An 18,621-nucleotide genomic window follows, 5' to 3' on the forward strand; every position below is an offset into this window, starting at 1 on the left:
GGAAAAAATTAACCCGCTAAAGCTTTTTTAACAAAACCCCATAAAAACAAGGTAAACAATTTTAACCCCTTTTAAACATTTAAATTTAATGTTTTTTGACACCATAAAATGTGGTAAATAAAATTTAAAAAATGTTCCATATGCCACAAAGAAAAATTAATAAATTGTTTATAACTTCATTAAAAAAATTAATAATTTGAAAACGTATGGGAATGAAATAAAACAAAAAATAAGGGGCTGTTGAAAATGCAGTCTTTAGTTTTTTGTGGAATGGATATACTAAGGGTTTGTTTGGATTTAATCAGAGATTAGCGGATAGAAACTAATTTTTTAAGGGGGTACATATAAAGATGTGTTAGGGGCGATAAAATAAGGGTGTTTAGGGGTGTGATGTAGGAAATTTTGGGGGATGCATCTAAGGGGTCGAGCGAAAAGCAACCTATTTTCGTTAAACGGCCCCTTTTCCCTCTGCCGGGAAGGACAACACACAAACGCCCAAAAAGGGCCCCTTTTTCCCCGATGTTTGTATTTTGGCCCCCGTCTCTACAATAAAGCCAAAAAGGGGCGTTTCTTGCGGGGCGTTTTCCCCCGTTCGCTTGGCTTAAAAGCTTCGAAATAAAACCCACGAAAAAATTTTACAAACGAACAACAGGGCCCCAGTGGAAAAGCGCCGTTTGGCCTTTCGTCCCTTACGACAGGGGGCGACGAAAGTCCGACAACACCCCGTTGGGCTTGTCCCGTTTCCTAGGCCCCCGAAAGCACAAAAGCGTTTCAAATCAGCCCCCAAAAGTTCAGGGTGCATCCTAGGGGTTCAGAGATTTCCCATACAAAGGGGGTTTTTTAGGATGCAATACGGGGGGTTTAAAGGGGTTTCAAAAAAGGGTGTTAAGGGATTCGATTAATAGGGGTTTGAGGGATCGATACCAGGGGATTAACGGAAACGATCTTTAAAGGGTTTTAGGGGGCAAAAATTTGGGGGGGTTTTAAGGGGTGTGATTTAAAACTTTTAGAAAAAAACGATTCTAAGAATTTTTGAAGAGTCCAAAAAACGGTTGTTTAAGAGCATTGGGAAACTTTTTGTGTAAAAGCGAACAAAGGGGGTAAAAGGGTCGAACAAGGGGGGCTAAGGGAAAAAATGAAAGAAATTTGAGGGAAGCGAAAGCTAGGGGTCGGGAAACCATGGGTTTTAAAGGGGTAAAGCCGGGGGTTTTAGGGATGCCAAAGTAAAGGGGTTAAGGTAGGGAAACTTTTGAAGATTTAGGATTTCCCATTTTATGAATTGAGGGTGGGGACGCCCGGTTTTTTTAAAAAAGCGGAAAAGCCGGCGTTTTTAAAAGGGTTGAGGGAACGAAGAACCCAGGGTTTTGGGGAATTTTAAGCTAAAATTGGAAGAAACATAAATTTGGGTGGAAAGGGGGACAAAATAAAACCAAAACCAAATTTTTAATAAATAAATAATATAAATTTCAAATTCAGATTTATATAAATAATTTTTATTAAAACATTTTTTATTTATAAATTAGGAAAAAGTAGATTTTGCACCTTTGTTTAAAACTCTTTTTAAAGACCAACAAATCGAAATTATTGAATTTTTAAAATTTTTAAATTAAAATAAAAGGGTTTTAAAAAACAATTATAAAATGCAGGGAAGAAGTAAGCGGGGATCCCCGGTAAAAAGCGGTTTTCGTCTCGACAATGGGGAGACCTCTAAGTTCCCGTCAGATGTTATAAAGAACCCTTTTTACAAATGACCAAAAAGAAAACCCTTTTTACTTTAGAGATCAAAGGGAATTTTTTTCCAGGAAACCCCCAAGATTTTTGTTAATTTTAATTTTAAGGGGGTTTTTTGTTTAAAAATTTAAGGGTATTCAAGTTTATCATGTACAGCAATTACCTTAATTTTTGTAAGGCATTAAAATGAAATTTGGGAAACCCGGGTTTAAAAAAAATTGATTTTTTTCATTTTATAAACCTTTTAAACATTTAAAAAAAATTAAAAAGAAATCATTTTGGAAAAATTAAAAAAAATTAAGAATTTTAAAAGATTAAAAAATTTTTCCTAAATTGTAAATTTTTTGGCTAAAAAAGGGAAAATCAAAGAGATTTTAATAGAAAAGGGGCGATAATTTTTTTAAAAAGGGCCCAAAAAAAGCCTATTTTGATTGATCCCCCTTTTAAGCTTTAAATTTTAAATTTTTTTATATGAAAACATTAGCGACTTGGGAAAAAATTTTCGCCCAAAAAAAAAATACAAAACCCAAAAAAGTGTGTTGCAACAAAATGGAACCGACCAGCCCGCCCATTCGCGGGAGCTTAAACAGGAATTTTGCGTTTTGCTTAAAAACCCCCTTTCAAATTTAAAAAAACCGATAGCGAACAAGCAGGACCTGATCAGAAAACTATCCCGGGAGGAACCCGGTCTTGGGCCCTTTGTCGGGGAAAAGCCCTTATTTTTTTGGTTTTTCACCGCGGGCCCTTTTATAATGTTGCTCAACGTTTTGAAAATAAGCATTTTTTAAATTTAAAAAGTTTTATGGTTTGGGGAAAGGGAAATTGAATACCTTGAAATTTTTTACACTTCAAAATTTTTCCTGCGTTTTAAAAAAAATCAGGTTTTAAAATTTTTTTGATATAATATTAAAAATTGGGGGGGAAAGTCAAACCCCTTTTTTTAAAAATTTTTTTTGGGATCTAAAATAAACAAAAGAAAAAAAACCCCAATTTAAAAAATTCCACAAGCATTAAAAAACAAAACACAAATAACAAAAAAACTTTTCCAAAAAAGGCTTTTGCGCCCCTTTTGTATATTTTAGTTTGATTTCCTTCCCCTTTAATGCTTTAAAACGGGGATTTTTTAGGGAAAAAATAATATATTATAGGGGGAAAAAATGAAAAAACTGTATTGGAGGGAAAATTATTAAAATTTAAATGTACGTTTATATTGTTATGGAAGGGAAAAAATAATAAGGGACAAGGAAACATAAAATAACGTGTTTTAAACCCATAACATTAAAATTTGTTAAAGGGGGAACAAGATAAATACTGTATATGAGAAACATAAATATTTTTGTATTGGGGGAACGGTAAAACGTGTATTAATCATTATATCGAGAGGAAAAATATTTAAAAATGTATAACGAGGTTTCAAGATTTTTATACGGTTTTTCGAGGGAAAATGGAAAATAATTATTGAGGAACCCCGAATTTTAAAAATGTATCGAGGAAATTTTTTAAATACGTTTAAATCGAGGGAAAATTATTTAAAACGTTAATGTACTGAAAAAAGAAACATTTAAAACCGATTAATTTTGGGGGAGAAATTTTTCGTTAATGAGGAACTAAAAAAAACGTATAAAGAGGGAAAATGAAAAATTTCTGGAAAATGAAAGGAAAATTAATATAAAGGATGTACGTCGTGTTAAATTTGAGAACATGTTTTATACTTTTATTCGAGGGAAAAAATTTTTTTACGTTTCAATCGAGGAAAAGAAATTAAAAACTTTTTATTCTGGGGAAAATGAAATTTTTATACCCGCATTTTTCGAGACCCCTTTTTATTTTTTTTTACTGCATTTTCGAGGAAAAAAAGATTAAAATACGGAAAATCGAGGAAAAATATTTATAAAATTATATCGAGGAAATTAAAAATTTTCGGGAATGGAAATGATTATATATGTTTTTATAGTGAAAAAAGGGGGAACATGATTAAATACGGTAGTACTTATCCGGGAGGAAAAATGATTTTAAATTGGGGTTTTTTGAGGGGCATGAATTTTTTACGGGATATAGAGAAAAATCATTATAAACTTACGGTAAATTTGAAAGAACATTTTTTCACTACGTTTTTATCGAAAAAACATTATTTTAATTAAAATTTTTTGGAAAAACTAAAAATTAATTTTTTCAAATAAAACGCGTTATTTTCCCTTTTCAAAACAACGTTTTTGGGCTGAAAAATACGTTATACCCTTGGGTTTTTACATAAATGATTAAAAAGCATTTACTTTTTATTAACTTAAGTCCTTTCCATATGAAAAGGGCAAGTCTGAAGATTTATTGTTTTCCCGGGTTTTTTTTTCCCATAACGCAAAGTTCCCAATTTTTCAAAAGGGGTTAATCATGTGAATGATAAAGGTTGAAAAGAATCAAACCCAAAATTTTTCATATTAAACCCAAAACCCTTTTTTTTTTTATTAAATAAAATTGTGCAACCGAAACCCCAAAAATTTAAAAATGAAACCCCCCGGTTTTTCCTAACCCCAGCTACTAATAAAAATCCCCACACAAATGATCTCCCCTTACAGAAATTTAACCCGGGGCGCGGAGTTTCCCACTAGTTAAAGGTTTTTAAACCCAAAAAAAAATGTATCAACCCAAAAAAGGGGGTTCATATTTTTCCCCCTTTCCCTTTTTTTCGTTTTTCTTCCCGGGAAATTTTAGCCCTCCCCGTCAATGTTTAAAAAGGGGTTTCCCAATTTTAAAAAACAATCTTATTTAAACCCAACCCGTAATGCGCGTGTCAAAAATAAAATTTTATTTCGCCCCATTGAAATTTAATTTTAAACATAACTTTTTATTAAAAAATATTGGGTATAAACCAAAGTACAGTAGGCTGAAAACATTTTTTAAAGACATTTGAATGAAACCTTTCCCCCGGCAGGCAGTTAAAAATGCCCGGGATCCCTTTAAAAGGGAATTAAAAAAAAAATTAAAAAATTTATAAAGTTTTCATTTTTTTTCATTAAAATAAAAACAGATAATTCAAAAATGAAAAACATAAAGGAGAGCGCCCTTCAATAAAGCAGCCTCCAACAAGTTTAACCCAAAAAAAAACCCCAAAATTTAAGAAAGGGGGGGTTGTTTGTGGGGGAATTAAAAGGGTTTAAAAAAAACGTTTATATCATCAATTTTCCAAAGAAAAATCAAAAATTTTAAAGCAAAAAATTTGAATAGAACAAAAAAATTAATTCGAAATTTGTTCCCCAAAAAAAAATAGAAAATTTTACTTATGCATTTTTGAAAAGGGCACTATTTTTTAAATACTTCGCCTTTTAATGGGGAAAAAAAAGTTCTGACAAAAAAAGGAATATAGAGTTAATGGATCTATTAAAGGGAGAGACCCCCAAAAAACTATAAAAACTGTTATTTTAGTGAAAAACAAAAAATTTTGAAAAAAAATTTAATTTTAGTAAGTCTTTAAAAAAAAAAATTAAAAAGGCAATATCTTTTTACCACCGCCCCATAACAAATTTTTTCAAAAGTGAAAAAACAAATTTTTAAAAAATTGTTCTTAAAAAATTTTTTAAATTGGGGGAAATTTTTCTAAAGAGCTAATAAATTTTAGATATTTTTTAAAGATAAGATTCATTGGAGTTCAAAAAAAACGAAAAACGAAGGGGTGGGTCGATTAAAACTGTTCCCAAAGGAGGCAAAAAAAAGCAATCTTTGGGCGCCCCCCTAGCCCGGAAAGCCCTAAATTTTTCCCAAAAACTTAAAAACCCCCGGGAAATTGTTAAAATTTTCCCGTTTTAAATTTTCAGTTTAACGCCCTCCGGGAGTTTTTTTTTCCCGGAAGAACAAAAACTGGGAAAAATTTAACCCTTCCTACCTAAAAATGAAGAATCCGAAATTTCCCGGCGGACCGGAAAGGACAGTGATTGGGCACATGGTTTTTAAATCAACGACCTAAACCCCTTGGCCAACGCCCCGTTAATTTTGACTGGGGACACGAGAAACAAAAAATTTCATTTTTTTAATCCCCACCCGGGTAAACAACATTCAATCTCCCCAAAACTTGTCGATCAAAATCCCCAAAATACCAGAAAATAACTTAAGGAAAATTCAAAAAGGGATACCCACATTTTTTTAAACGATCTCTAAATAAATTTTTTTATATTTAACAACAACTGGTTTAAAATTTTATTTTTATGAAAACCTTTTAGCTCCTTTAAAAAACCCCAAAAGACAATGTTTAAAAAATGAATTTAAAATTGGGCCAAAGCCCCAAAAAAACGAAAAATCACATTGAGAAAATAATTTTTCCTTGTTCCTTAAAAAAATAACATACCGTTACTTAATGGCAAAAATGAAGGGACGATATATTAAATTTAATTTTTTTAAAAAAAAGATAAAAGACTAATTGCTAGACAGGTGGAGTAAACATCCTTTGAGTACCCAAAGAGAATACATATTTCGTTTAAAACACTACATACTTAAGGTGAACTAAGTATATACTTAATATCAACAAAAAACAACTTGCAGTTCCCTTTTTTTAAAAAGAAAGGAACAAATTAACATGCCACGATATAGGAAGCAGCTGCCCAAACATTAATTGTTCGCTCATTATTCAATAACACAATATTCATGAAAGATCCATATACATTTTTCCTACAATTTTAACATCACTTCATTTTTAAGCAAATATCTATATGTCATAGTCAAATATTTAAAGATAAATTCCCTTATACTTGCGTTTTATATTCGGATGAATTTATAGCGCGTTTTATTGAATATACAATAAAATTTAATGTAAATAACTTTGAGAATTTTTCAGCATGTTTGAATAATTTAGCTGTATATAAGTAATAGACAGACAAAAAGACGCGGGCACACATTTGAACCAAAACATTACATTTTACTTTCAAATCTAAGACAAGCATACTGATTGTAAACTTCAATTTAAAAAATGGAAATAAATCATTTCGTACCGTGTAATTGTCTTTATCTTTATTTAAACATTTCAAGGTGATTTGGTTAATTAAACGCTTCTTTTTTACCAATCTACATATACTTCAAAGAATGCAAATATGAATTTGACGTAAGCTTTTTAATACGAATGACCATTGGTGACATTTCAACTTCTTAAATTTTATTGAAATTCAGTTGTTGCAACTGAACAGTATAATCTATTTTTGATTATTTAGCTAGTCATAATTGTATTCTTTTTATGTGATATTAGTTGATTTTTGACCGTTTTTTCTGTTCATTTTTTTTTTGTAATAACCAGTTGGAAAAACTGAAACTAAATTCTCGGGTTCATCTTCACGAATTCACGAATTCATGTTTTTAACTCAGACAAAGAGACAAATGAAGTAATGGACAAATCATTAAAAAGTTAAATTAGAGACATGATTTGCGTGTGAACCATGGACAATATCACTGTGTTAAATATAGCCGCGTCACGACAAAACCAGCATAGTGCGTTTGCGACCAGCATGGATCAAGACCAGCCTGCGCATCCGCGCAGTCTGATCAGGATCCATGCTGTTCGCTTACCAATTCTATTACAAGTAAAGAAACTGATAGCGAACAGCATGGATCCTGATCGGACTGCGCGGATGAGCAGGCTGGTCTGGATCCATGCTGGTCGCAAACCCATTATGTTGGTTTTGTCGTGATGCGGCTCAATTGTCTGTGATATTTTGACCAGTTTGAGCTATATTGTGATGAGGAAGTTAAAATATGAGAAAAAAATCATAATTATCAATTCATTTTTTACCAACGTGTTAATAATGTTAAATTCAATGTTTGAAGGGTAAAAGATAAATATATCTAAGCGGTGAGAATAAATATATTTAAGAGGTGAGAATAAATATATATGAATGGTGAATAAAGGTAATTATATACAAAGCTGGTAAGAATTTCAAGGCCAGTTAATAAAACAGCACTTTTTAATCCTTTTTTCTCTTTATGCGTTTACAAAAACACATGAAATAAGATACTAAATGAAACATGTCAATGGTTATTAAAAATATATATTTGAAGTCATTATTGACCCCCAGCCGCGATGAGCCTTACCAATGAGTTTTAAATGTTGATTAAACCCACTTCCGCCTTAAGTCACTAATTGGCCAAATACCTGAATAATATTTTCCTGTAACTGCGTTTTTTGGCATTTAGTTCAGCTATATCAGTGATTCAGTATATTTTGTATGGAAGTCAAAATTATCAAATGTTTACATTTTGCTTCTTTAATGACAAATAATTTGAGTGCTACCTTCTTCAATCGATAAGCTGCAAAAAAGCTCTTGAACCAATATTCCCTTTTTTTGAAGAAAGATAAATCGTATCTGAGGTGTAATGTTAAAGCAACACGCCTGCAGATTCATGCTAATTATCATGAATTATTTTAAGTCTATTTAAAAGTAAAATATTGTGAACACGGCACTAACAGTCCACGCAAATAACCAAAAAGTTGTCAAATTATGAAAAATTAGCCCTTAAAGCGTTAGTAACGCAGTAGAATTATGATGATAAATACTGCACAATAGGTCCCTAATCGCAAATATTATTTAAATTATTACTTAAATCTTGAATCTTTCTGCTTTTCTTAAAGTCTTAGGACAAATTCTCAAGTTTGATTTTTTTAAAGAATTATTTTGCCCATCAGGAGGCGTCCAGCTTTAATGAAAAACGATAATTGAATACGAAGAAATACAAAGATAAGAATTTCATCGAAAAATGAAAATTAAACTTTACTATCTACCTCACAGTGATAAATCCAGTTCAAAGAATGAAAACAGAATATGAAAATTAACTTTCTTATTTCCGTGTTGATGGATGGATTTCAAATAAATTACATGATTCAGTGAATTTTATATGAATAAACTATTCATGTAACGCATATAAATTGCATGCAAAATGTCTTAAACGTGACTGAGCGTTAACGCACGTTCTAACGCCGTTTTTACGTCGTCAAACAATTAAAAGCGGTAATTTATGCATGGTTTCCCACAATGTAAAATTGATAAATTATATTGACTTGAATGTCAAATCCATTAATAAATTATTTAAATATACGTCAAAGTAATGAAGATTTTCCTTTATGCAGTTATATGTAATGTTGTTTTTGTTTATATAAAAAAAAACAAAGCATAAATACAATTATGTTATTGGTTATAAAGATTTAGATTTTTGACTTGTTATATGGTCCAATATGAACGTTTGTAAAGTTATATGACCTCAGCTTCTAGAAAAATGTAAATGAAGAATTTATAAAACATTTACTTTAGTACAACTCTTTTTTGTATCTTTTTTCTGATTACAGTAGCTGTGAATATAGAGAATATATTTGTCAAATGAAAACCTTTATACTGTTCCTATAACACAAGTTTTCTTATTATTTTCTTTTTTTTTTCTCACTCTAATGATGTAATAGTATTTCGGAATGTCGGGATCATTGATTCCTTCACATTTAGTGTTGAAGAATGAAATTTAAGTTCTTTCCCACTACAGTGTAGTAATAGTCGTTTAGGATTCACCTATTTCAGCACATTTAGTGTGGAAAGATTGAATACTACTGAAGCCGGTGTGGAGGGGGGGGGGGGTATGTGAAAAGTTGAACATATATTTTATCTCTCATGAACAGACAAAATGAAACAGGGTCTGCAATTTTCATTTTTTTTTTGTTATTTTCAGTAGTTCAGTAGTTCCGAGGGATCTAACCTTTTTTCATTTTTTAGTGAAAAATATTTTATAATTTTATAAAAGCAGTTTAAATAAACGTCACGTATTAAATGAAAGTCGTTGTGAGAAACGGACAGTATTATTTTAACAATTATAAGAAATAAAATTTTCATAATTTAGTTATCACAGTATATAAACAAATCTACTTCCTGTTATCGCAAGTAAGGTAACAGGTTAAAATATATAGGCTCCCAAGTGGAAGTCGCGTGTGTATTACTCGCAATAAAGGGTACACATTGAATTATATATGCTCACAAGACAGGATACAGTGAATTTGTTTATATACTGTGGCTATGATACATAAATTGATGAATAGTTCATTAATTTGAAAAATACATATTGTCAACACACCTTTATTATAAACAGGATAAGGTATTTTACATGAAAACAATTTGATAATTTAAGTTACACGTCCTCTGTTGCTGATATTATGGTTAATAGGGAAACACTGACCACCAAATAGGACATGGCATCTTAAACATAGAAATATAAGTACATACAAACTTAAAAGTTTCTTAAAGTAAGCTCACAAATAAATATATAATCTTCATAGTTCATATATAATGTACTAAATTTTGTAGATAAGAAATCGTAGTCTACAAGGCACATCTTATCTCTTGTTTTTTTGTGGGGCGTATAATTTTAGATATGACTTCTGATTAAGCCGGTGCTAGAGTGCTAAGATGGTCGCCCATGAACTGGTTCAGTCAAACTGGGCCTGAAGCATTTTTATGTTTCCTTGTAGGGCAAGCTTTAAGATTCCTATTTCATCTATTTTAGGGGAATTGTGTAAGAAGAAAGAGCATTTTAAACCGTATACAAATGTATATTTATAATCAAGAGGAAATATTTACAAATATATATAACCAAATGTTAAAAAGCTCATATCAGGAATAATAGAAACTTGCAACCAGTAGATCATAAAAATGGCAGTCATGGTGCAAGTGTCTATTTGAATGTAACGATCATGGGTTGTGGTCGTTTAGGTAGTCTAACCGCCAAAAAATCTAACATCGGTCAATATCGTAATAAATCGGTCATTTCCGGAACGTTATTTTTTCACAATCTTCGGAATTCAATAATTTTTAACTGTTTATTACCGGAATTTAGTACATAGCGTAAAAGGATTATAGTGACTGAAAATAATCTAATGCCCAAGATATTGAAAAATAACGTTCCGGAAATAACCGATTTGCTATGATATTGGCCGATGTTAGAATTTTTGGCGGGAAAGCATTACACTTAGAATATCTTATATTTTGACCAAGTTTTATCGGTTGACACGAATATTAGCGTTAACGCCAATATTAGCGAGTCCGAGAAGCAGAGTCGACACTGCCTTATAGTTTTAATATATATCAATTGTTTCAACGGACCACTTCAAGAATATATAATGTTGCCTAACCAAATTTATTCGCGACTGCCGCCGTGACATTTAGATGTAAAGACAACTGTTTCATTTTTGAAACTAATGACGCAAATTTCAAGTATCTGAGGAAATTTTGCTTTATGCAAACTAATCACTTTTTGAATATCCCTTTTCATTTAATAACGACAATCCAGTCTGGGACATTTTGTTTTCTAACATTTCATAATGGGAATTTTTGTGGCGCTATTATTTTGTTTATTTGGACACGTGAGTACACATATGATACTGATTTACGGTAATTAATTGCACAACCAATCAGGAAATAACTTTGTTGTGTGATTCCTTCTACAATAATCTTTTTATTGCTTTTTGCAACGTCATCAATCATCATTATTTACCAGTTCCGATCGGAACGTTATCTCCACATTTAACATCTGATGGCGCATAAACACACTTCTAGATATTTAAATGTTGACCTAAATGCTATTGATTCTGAAACTCAAATATTGAGCAAGCTGGTGCTAGGGAGAGGTTCTGAACTCGTTTTATATTGGCAAATCTCAGGAAAAAATATTTGCTTTACTATGCTTCTTCTTACTTACATTTTATCTATTGCTTTTTACTTACATTTATATCATCTAATCAGTTTCTTGTTTTCATTTGCAAACAAAATAAACCCCCTATAAACAATAATAAAATATATACATGTGCTTAGCTGATGCATCTGCAATGGCAACTTTATAACATTTTGTTTGTTTGCTAGTTTCATTTTACGCCTTTTTCCAACAGTATTTCAGTCATATAGGCGGGTAGTTTCCTAACCATCGTTCCTGGAGAGTTACACCAGTACTAGACTACCTTCCTCCGTGCTAAACATTTTGTAATAAGTTAAAACAATTATGAATACAAACTCATTTCCCCCCTTGTGGCTGAGGGGCTGCCTTTAAGGGTTGAGGCGATAGCTTATCCCTGTGTAATAAGAAGCTACTAAGTGGGTTCGAATTACTGGAGACTATACATCCCTTATGTCAAGCAAAGGAGGTGGTTTTGGCCTTGGTGTTGTTTTTAAGTTTGTAACACCCGAGGTTAGCCAAAATCGTCCTTCCAGTTTCGGCGTCATATGACTTAAAGTGTTTTTGTGTGCCATTAAAAACAAACCAAACAAAACAATTTGAAATATTATCTTTACATATATCTTTACTGATTCGTGGCTGTATTCAATTGCTTATCTATACTATATTTACATGTATATTAGTAATAGAATTGGGATTCTTTTGGTGTTTAAAGGGAAAGACAAGTTTCAAACCGCTCAAGGACCTAACCTTTTCTTGCATAGTATATTTATTATACATGCAATTTCCAAACTCTGTAATAATCTTACCCATGCAATAAGCATCGTTAGTCTTGGCTGGCAAACATAGTCAGGAAAAGTGTAATATTGTTACTGATTTATTTGTTTGTTTGCTCCTTGCTTTCTATTTCTAACATTTGTATCATAGTTTGAAGTCCTTTCTATAGAAGATGTGTCAGACATGCACAGTGCCATAACTTGAGTGCAGCGCCGTCTGTCGGGAACAAAACTAGAGCATGCTCATTGACTGGTTCATTTTTTCTTGGGGTTTACTTATTTTGGAAAGGGATAAAAATAGAAGTCATATTCAAATGCTTGTACATTAGTTTTAATATTGTGACGACATTGAACTTGCTTTTACTTTTGCCTATGATACAAAAGAAAAAGAACATCAAAATACCGGGTAATCTAATTTTGTACAAATGAGATATCTTCGTGTTTCGATGCTCTTTCTATTACTAAGTGTGCTTAAGCGTGGCAAAAAGTCAGCGTCAAACCATGACAAAGCAAATAACCACATTTTTTTTAGCATATTAACTGAATAAAAGTTCATAATTTGATATGATAACGTGACATTTGGTTTATTTTATGCAGGTGTATTGCCAAGATTTACCGGCAGAGATACAAACGACACTTCTATCACTGGTAGCAGAAGAGAGTAATTTAAGAGCGAGGCTACAAGATGAGGCTGATCTTTTAGAGAAAGAGCTTGACGCTCTGACGTCACTGAGGAAAAATGGTATTGTCGTTTGGTAAAACAAAACCCCAAAGCTAGATGCCAATGTATAACTTTTATTAAGCGTTCCATTTCCGTGTAATAAAATTGATAATATGCTCCTCTTATTTACGACGTAAACAAGTCAGTATTTCCTCATTCAACAGAGCAAATATTTTGAGAAAAAAAAGAAAGAAAAAAAACATTATTAATTATATTACTAGTGCATGTAAACAATTTAAATGTCTAGATTCGGTAATATTTCAGCAAGTTGCGGTTGCCCAGCAACGGTTGCGCCCATTGCTTTTTCTGTCACATTGAAGAATAATCTAGCAACGCTTGGAAAGGCACAAGCCATTGTTTTTGATGAAGTAAGTCTTATTTCAGATACTCTACTGAATAGCCCACCTTGGGAAAGAGTACCTAGCCCAGGCTGGCATCTTTTGCATAGTTATACATGTATTTATTGCTTAATTGACCTTTGAATCCTCCTTTTTGAAAAGATTATGCTTATTAATGAAAACGAAAAGCCTTTTTTCAGAAATAATTCATTATGTCACGGAAAGAAATCTTTTAGCACAATGTTTCTAATTATATGCTTATTTCGTACTTAAGATATTTCAGTACAATTTTGCATTTGCCTGTGTATGTGTTCAATTTTGTTTACAGATAAATCTAAATGTCGGTAACACGTACGATTCACGACACGGAATATTTACAGCACCGGTTGACGGGCCCTACGAGTTTACCTTTGCAACACTGGTACCCGGCGGTAAACAAACAGGCATGGAATTAGTGAAGAACGGGGAACCAATGGCAAAAACAGTGTCTGGGGACAACAGTTATTACACGATGGCAACAAACGTTGTTGATCTGGACCTAAAAGCAGGCACGTATGCAAGTTAATAGTTAACAGTATTATAAATTTCACCTTTTTTCCATTTAGGTGTCAAGGCAAGAAGTATAACAGAAACCTTCATCAGGTATATGTAAACAGTTTCTAAGTGCCACAGAGAAAGAAAGTCATGAGCGATTGTTGTAATATATATTTTTACTGCAAAATGAAATAAAAATAAATAAATAAAAAAATAGAATAAATACCAAGAAAAACCCCAAAACAAACAACAACAACAACAACAACAACACCACCAAAACAACAACAACACAAACCCAAACAGAACCAACAGCTCCGAAGTAAGAAATATAATTGTAAGCACGTGAAACACAAATAGTACGTGTTTCTTAAAGGCCCATTATCCCCCAGCAATACTTTTATTCTAATTACTCAAAAGCTTTTAATTTTGGTGTTCTAATATAGTATAACGTTACTCATCAGTCAATTACCTGAACCATCGTTTTCATCTGTTGTTTTTTTTTTGTTGTGTGTTTTTTGGCAATAAGAACAGTTAAAGTGAATTAGTATTTTGGATGGAAGTCAAAATACTATTTTGTTTACATTTTGCTACTTTCATGACAAATTATTTCACAGTTATCATTATTTTCTTCAAGTAACAAGCAATTAACATTCTCTAAAACTATTATTTATACATTATAGAAATCATGTTTGCCCCTTTCAAAGCACTAAAATTGTGATTATTTTTGAGTCAACATGTGACTTTAAAGTAAACATTCGACTCGCTTTTGTCTATTATATACATGTATCTGTTAAAGTGTAAAAAATGCATATATATTAATTTAATTTATCTAAATAATTTATACGTTTAAACTGAATATGGATATGTTATCTATCATACAGCCGTTGCAAAGTGCGTGCATATTTCATCAATCAAACACTTGAATATTTCATAAATTGACTTTTAGGGTCGAACAGAAATGAAACAAATTATGATATTGTTTATGATTTATCAGTAGGAATCGTTTAAATACAGTATTGTTTTTATTCACCTCTTTACCATGAGGAAAAGTATTCTGTCCTGGCACAAAAAACACCGTTTATTACATACTTATTATTGAAATGTTGAGGAATATCGATGAAATGAAATGCGAATTTTCATTTTTCTGTAACTTCAAAGTAAAAAAAAAATTTTTTCACTGTAGTGAAACAAATTTTCTGTATTTTCACTGATGTATTGCCGAACTACTTTCTTCTAAAGTCAGCTAGGCGAAATCTTTCAAAATATAATGTCAAAAAGTAAATAAATAGGAAAATGTATATAATTAAAAGAAAATTCAAGTTTTTTTCCAGTAAATAAAGGATTTATTTTCATCTTATGGTTTGAAAATTATCATATCTAACTCGTGGCTATTGCCACTCATGAACTATTTATTTTCATAACACTCGATGAAAATAAATCCTGTATTTATAGAAAAAACAACAACAGAAATATCCTCCAAAAATGTTAATATTATTACATATAGATTATTACACCATCATGGCAGCTTAGCACGATAGTCAGAAGCGAGGCTTAGCACAAGCTTTTAGCTTTCTCCTCTATTCTGATAATTTACATGTTTAGAACACCTAATAATTTCTGTATACATTTTAGTTTAGTTTTAATGTTAAATCGCTCTGTAATTATTCTTGTGTACTTTGTAATCAATTTATTGAAAATGAATATTGTTTAAACCAAATGTTAAACCGATAATATTTGTAATGTACTGTATTTTGTGAAATTACCCATGGGACCTCTTGTGCCCATAATAATGCACGTGAAATCTGAGGTTTTCCACTACTAAAAACCGCGAATAACGACATTTGATATCAGCAGCCTTAAGCTCCTTGTCCAGTCCTAGAGCAGTGAAGGGGGTAGCTGGGAAAATCGGACAATTGTCACTGAGACATTTTTTATTGGCACCATCATTATAGGTGTTATGTATGTTTAACTTGTAGTGCGGGGCATAACGCATTTAGCCGAAATTTTACTGTCTGTTTGACCCCCCCCCCCACCGAAAAACTGGTAATGGCAATTTAAAAGTCAGAATTTCCCTAGGAAAAGACCCGTTGTTACACTTTACTGGCGGCTTTTATCAAATCGCGGCTACTATCAAATCGTGGCTAAGATCAAATCAACTGAGAAGGACATGGCGGCATCTTACGGTGTTCCGTTTGGACAATCGTAACTTTTTATTTAGTCTGTACCAGCGATGCAAGATGGTACGATGGTGAAAACGCGATGGCACGATGGTGAAAACACGATGATACGATGATGAAAACGCGATGGTACGATGGTAAAATCGCGATGGCGCGATAGTACGATGGCGAAAACGCCATGTTGCATCGCGTTTTCACCATCGTAATATCGCGATTTCACCATCGTACCATCGCGTTTTTACCATCGTACCATCACACGATCGCGCCATCGTGTTTTCATCATCATGCCCTCGCGTTTTCACCATCGTGCCATCGCGTTTTCACCATCGCGCTTTCATCATAGTACTATCGCGTTTTCACCATTCACCATTGTGCCATCGCGTTTTCACCATCGTTCCATCGCGCTTTCATCATCGTACCGTCGCGTTTTCATCATCGTACCATCGTGCTTTCATCATCGTACCATCGCGTTTACAGCCATCGTACCATCGCGTTTTCACCATCGTACCATCGCGTTTTGACCATCGTACTATCGCGCCATCGCGATTTCATCATCGTACCATGGCATTTTCATCATCGTACCATCGTGTTTTCACCATCGTACCATCGTGCATCGCGGTAACAGACTAAATTAAAAGACACGACTGTCCAAACGGAACACCGTAGCAACTGACTCTATCCATGATTTGATAAGCTGACACATCCATGTTGTCTATCAGTGTGTACAAATTTTGAACTTTTCCCCCTTAAAATGATGAATGGTTCTGTCTGGATTGAAAAATAGACGAGGCCATTTAAGATAATCAGTGTTTTAAGAAAGATTAATATTTGAAACGTTTAATGATAAACAAGTACATGTTACCAAGTTCACATCCTTTTTAAGAATTAATAACACATTTCAACTACCGAAATCGGACTGAAAATATTTAAAGCAAAAATATTCCTTGCATAAATTCATGTAGCACCTTTGTTTATTTTATGTCTGACGGAAATATCTAATTTGAAATCATATGACGATGATTAATCATTCAAAAGTAATTGCATATAATGCTATCTATTCATTTGATTAAGAAGACCACTTTCTTTATGAAAATACAAGGTAAACACTGCTGTAACTTTCCAAACGTTAAGGTTACCGAAGTCAATAATTTTTTCGGCCTTTTCCGCCAATCTTCGGATTATGAATTATCGTCGAAGTGTTCCGAATGATACCGAAGTAAGACAAAAAGGGCCGAAAAGTTGCAAGAAAATGATAGCATGATAGCACACCCAGTATGTGTAATATGAACATTTATTTCAGTATATGATGTTTGTAATAACAATGTTAATAACCCGGACACAATTAACATACAGCGTTAACAAAGTGTGGATTGTTATGCTTTCATTTAAACAGATAAATACAACAATAACAAGAACAAAAACAACACCCCCCCCCCAATTCATTCAAAATCACAAAGAACTCATATTACCATTTTGTTTTACGTACATGACTGACTATCAAAATGATACATTTCTATTGATTTTATCAATATCTGAAATACTTATGAAAAATTCCCCATTGTAGACCAATCCACTTTAAAGGTTTTTTTTTGTTTTCATGTTTATAATACCATTTATATACATGTATTCATGTACATGTACATGTATTATCACACATCCATGTATGCAAATTGATAATCTCCTGTATGTTTTTACATTTATGTATTTTAATAGTTTGAATATGTTAAATTTACATTGTTCCTTGTTGAGGGCCTCATGGAAGATTGATATGTTTGTTCAAATGAGTTCTCCCGTTAAATAAAGTCTTTATTATTATTATTATTATTATTATTATTATTATTATTATTCAATATTTCAGGGGACGAGGTTTGGGTACGTCATGCCAACCAGAGTGACAGTAATTATATCAATGGAGAGTCGCACACGTCATTCTCAGGCTACCTTATAGAGGGATAAAAAATGTCGTCTGCTTATTTATCAATTTTGATAGTACACTTATAGCATTAAAGATTTAAACCTACACAAATGATGTATTTACTTGTATCAATAATAACACGACGAATATTGCCCAGTGTTATTTACTCATTATTAAAAGACCCACTATGCCTCAGTAATGCTTTAATCTTTAGTTTTCAAAAGCTTTTTATTTTCGCTGTACTTTTATAGTATCCAAAAATGTACCCATAATTTTTTTTTTGCTTTTGTTGCCGTTTGGCAATAAGTACTGTTAATGTTATTCAGTAATTCGTTAGGAAGTCATAATACTACTTTGTTTACATTTTGCTACTATTAAGACACATTATTTTACATGCATCGTGTTATAAGCATCTAACATGCTCTAAACCCATTATTTTAATGTGATGAGGTTCATGTTGGCCCTTTCTTAAGAAGTTAAAAATATTTATTAACGAGGCACCATGTGCCTTTAACATACAAAATTCTCGCTGCGGTTACTTCCCCTGATAAGATTTTAGCATGAATCACGTATGGGAATCTTTAAAAAGAATTCATGATATCCGGATATGAATAACAGATGTATATGATTGAAAGGGCTTCTGGGAGATATAAAACTGTCATTTAGAACGTTGTGCATTTAAAGAACAGTGTCTGTAATATTAACTTTTGTCATTGTCTTATTTAATATCACATCCTGTTTATGTCATAAATAT

The 18,621-nt window shown here is 32.3% G+C and overlaps 1 protein-coding gene across 1 annotated transcript; it reads left to right on the forward strand.

Annotated features, from left to right (window-relative positions):
- Positions 1-10,980: 10,980 nt before the first annotated feature.
- On the forward strand, positions 10,981-18,018 carry LOC132733470 (cerebellin-1-like). The gene is made up of 5 exons (XM_060720120.1): positions 10,981-11,101; positions 12,780-12,924; positions 13,168-13,271; positions 13,570-13,789; positions 17,811-18,018. Exons 1-5 carry the CDS (start codon positions 11,060-11,062, stop codon positions 17,906-17,908), a joined length of 609 nt encoding a protein of 202 aa, XP_060576103.1. The 5' UTR covers positions 10,981-11,059; the 3' UTR covers positions 17,909-18,018.
- Positions 18,019-18,621: the final 603 nt, after the last annotated feature.

Source organism: Ruditapes philippinarum, unplaced genomic scaffold, assembly GCF_026571515.1.
Source record: "Ruditapes philippinarum isolate M1 unplaced genomic scaffold, ASM2657151v2 ctg842_1_1_1_1, whole genome shotgun sequence".
NCBI lineage: Eukaryota > Metazoa > Mollusca > Bivalvia > Venerida > Veneridae > Ruditapes > Ruditapes philippinarum.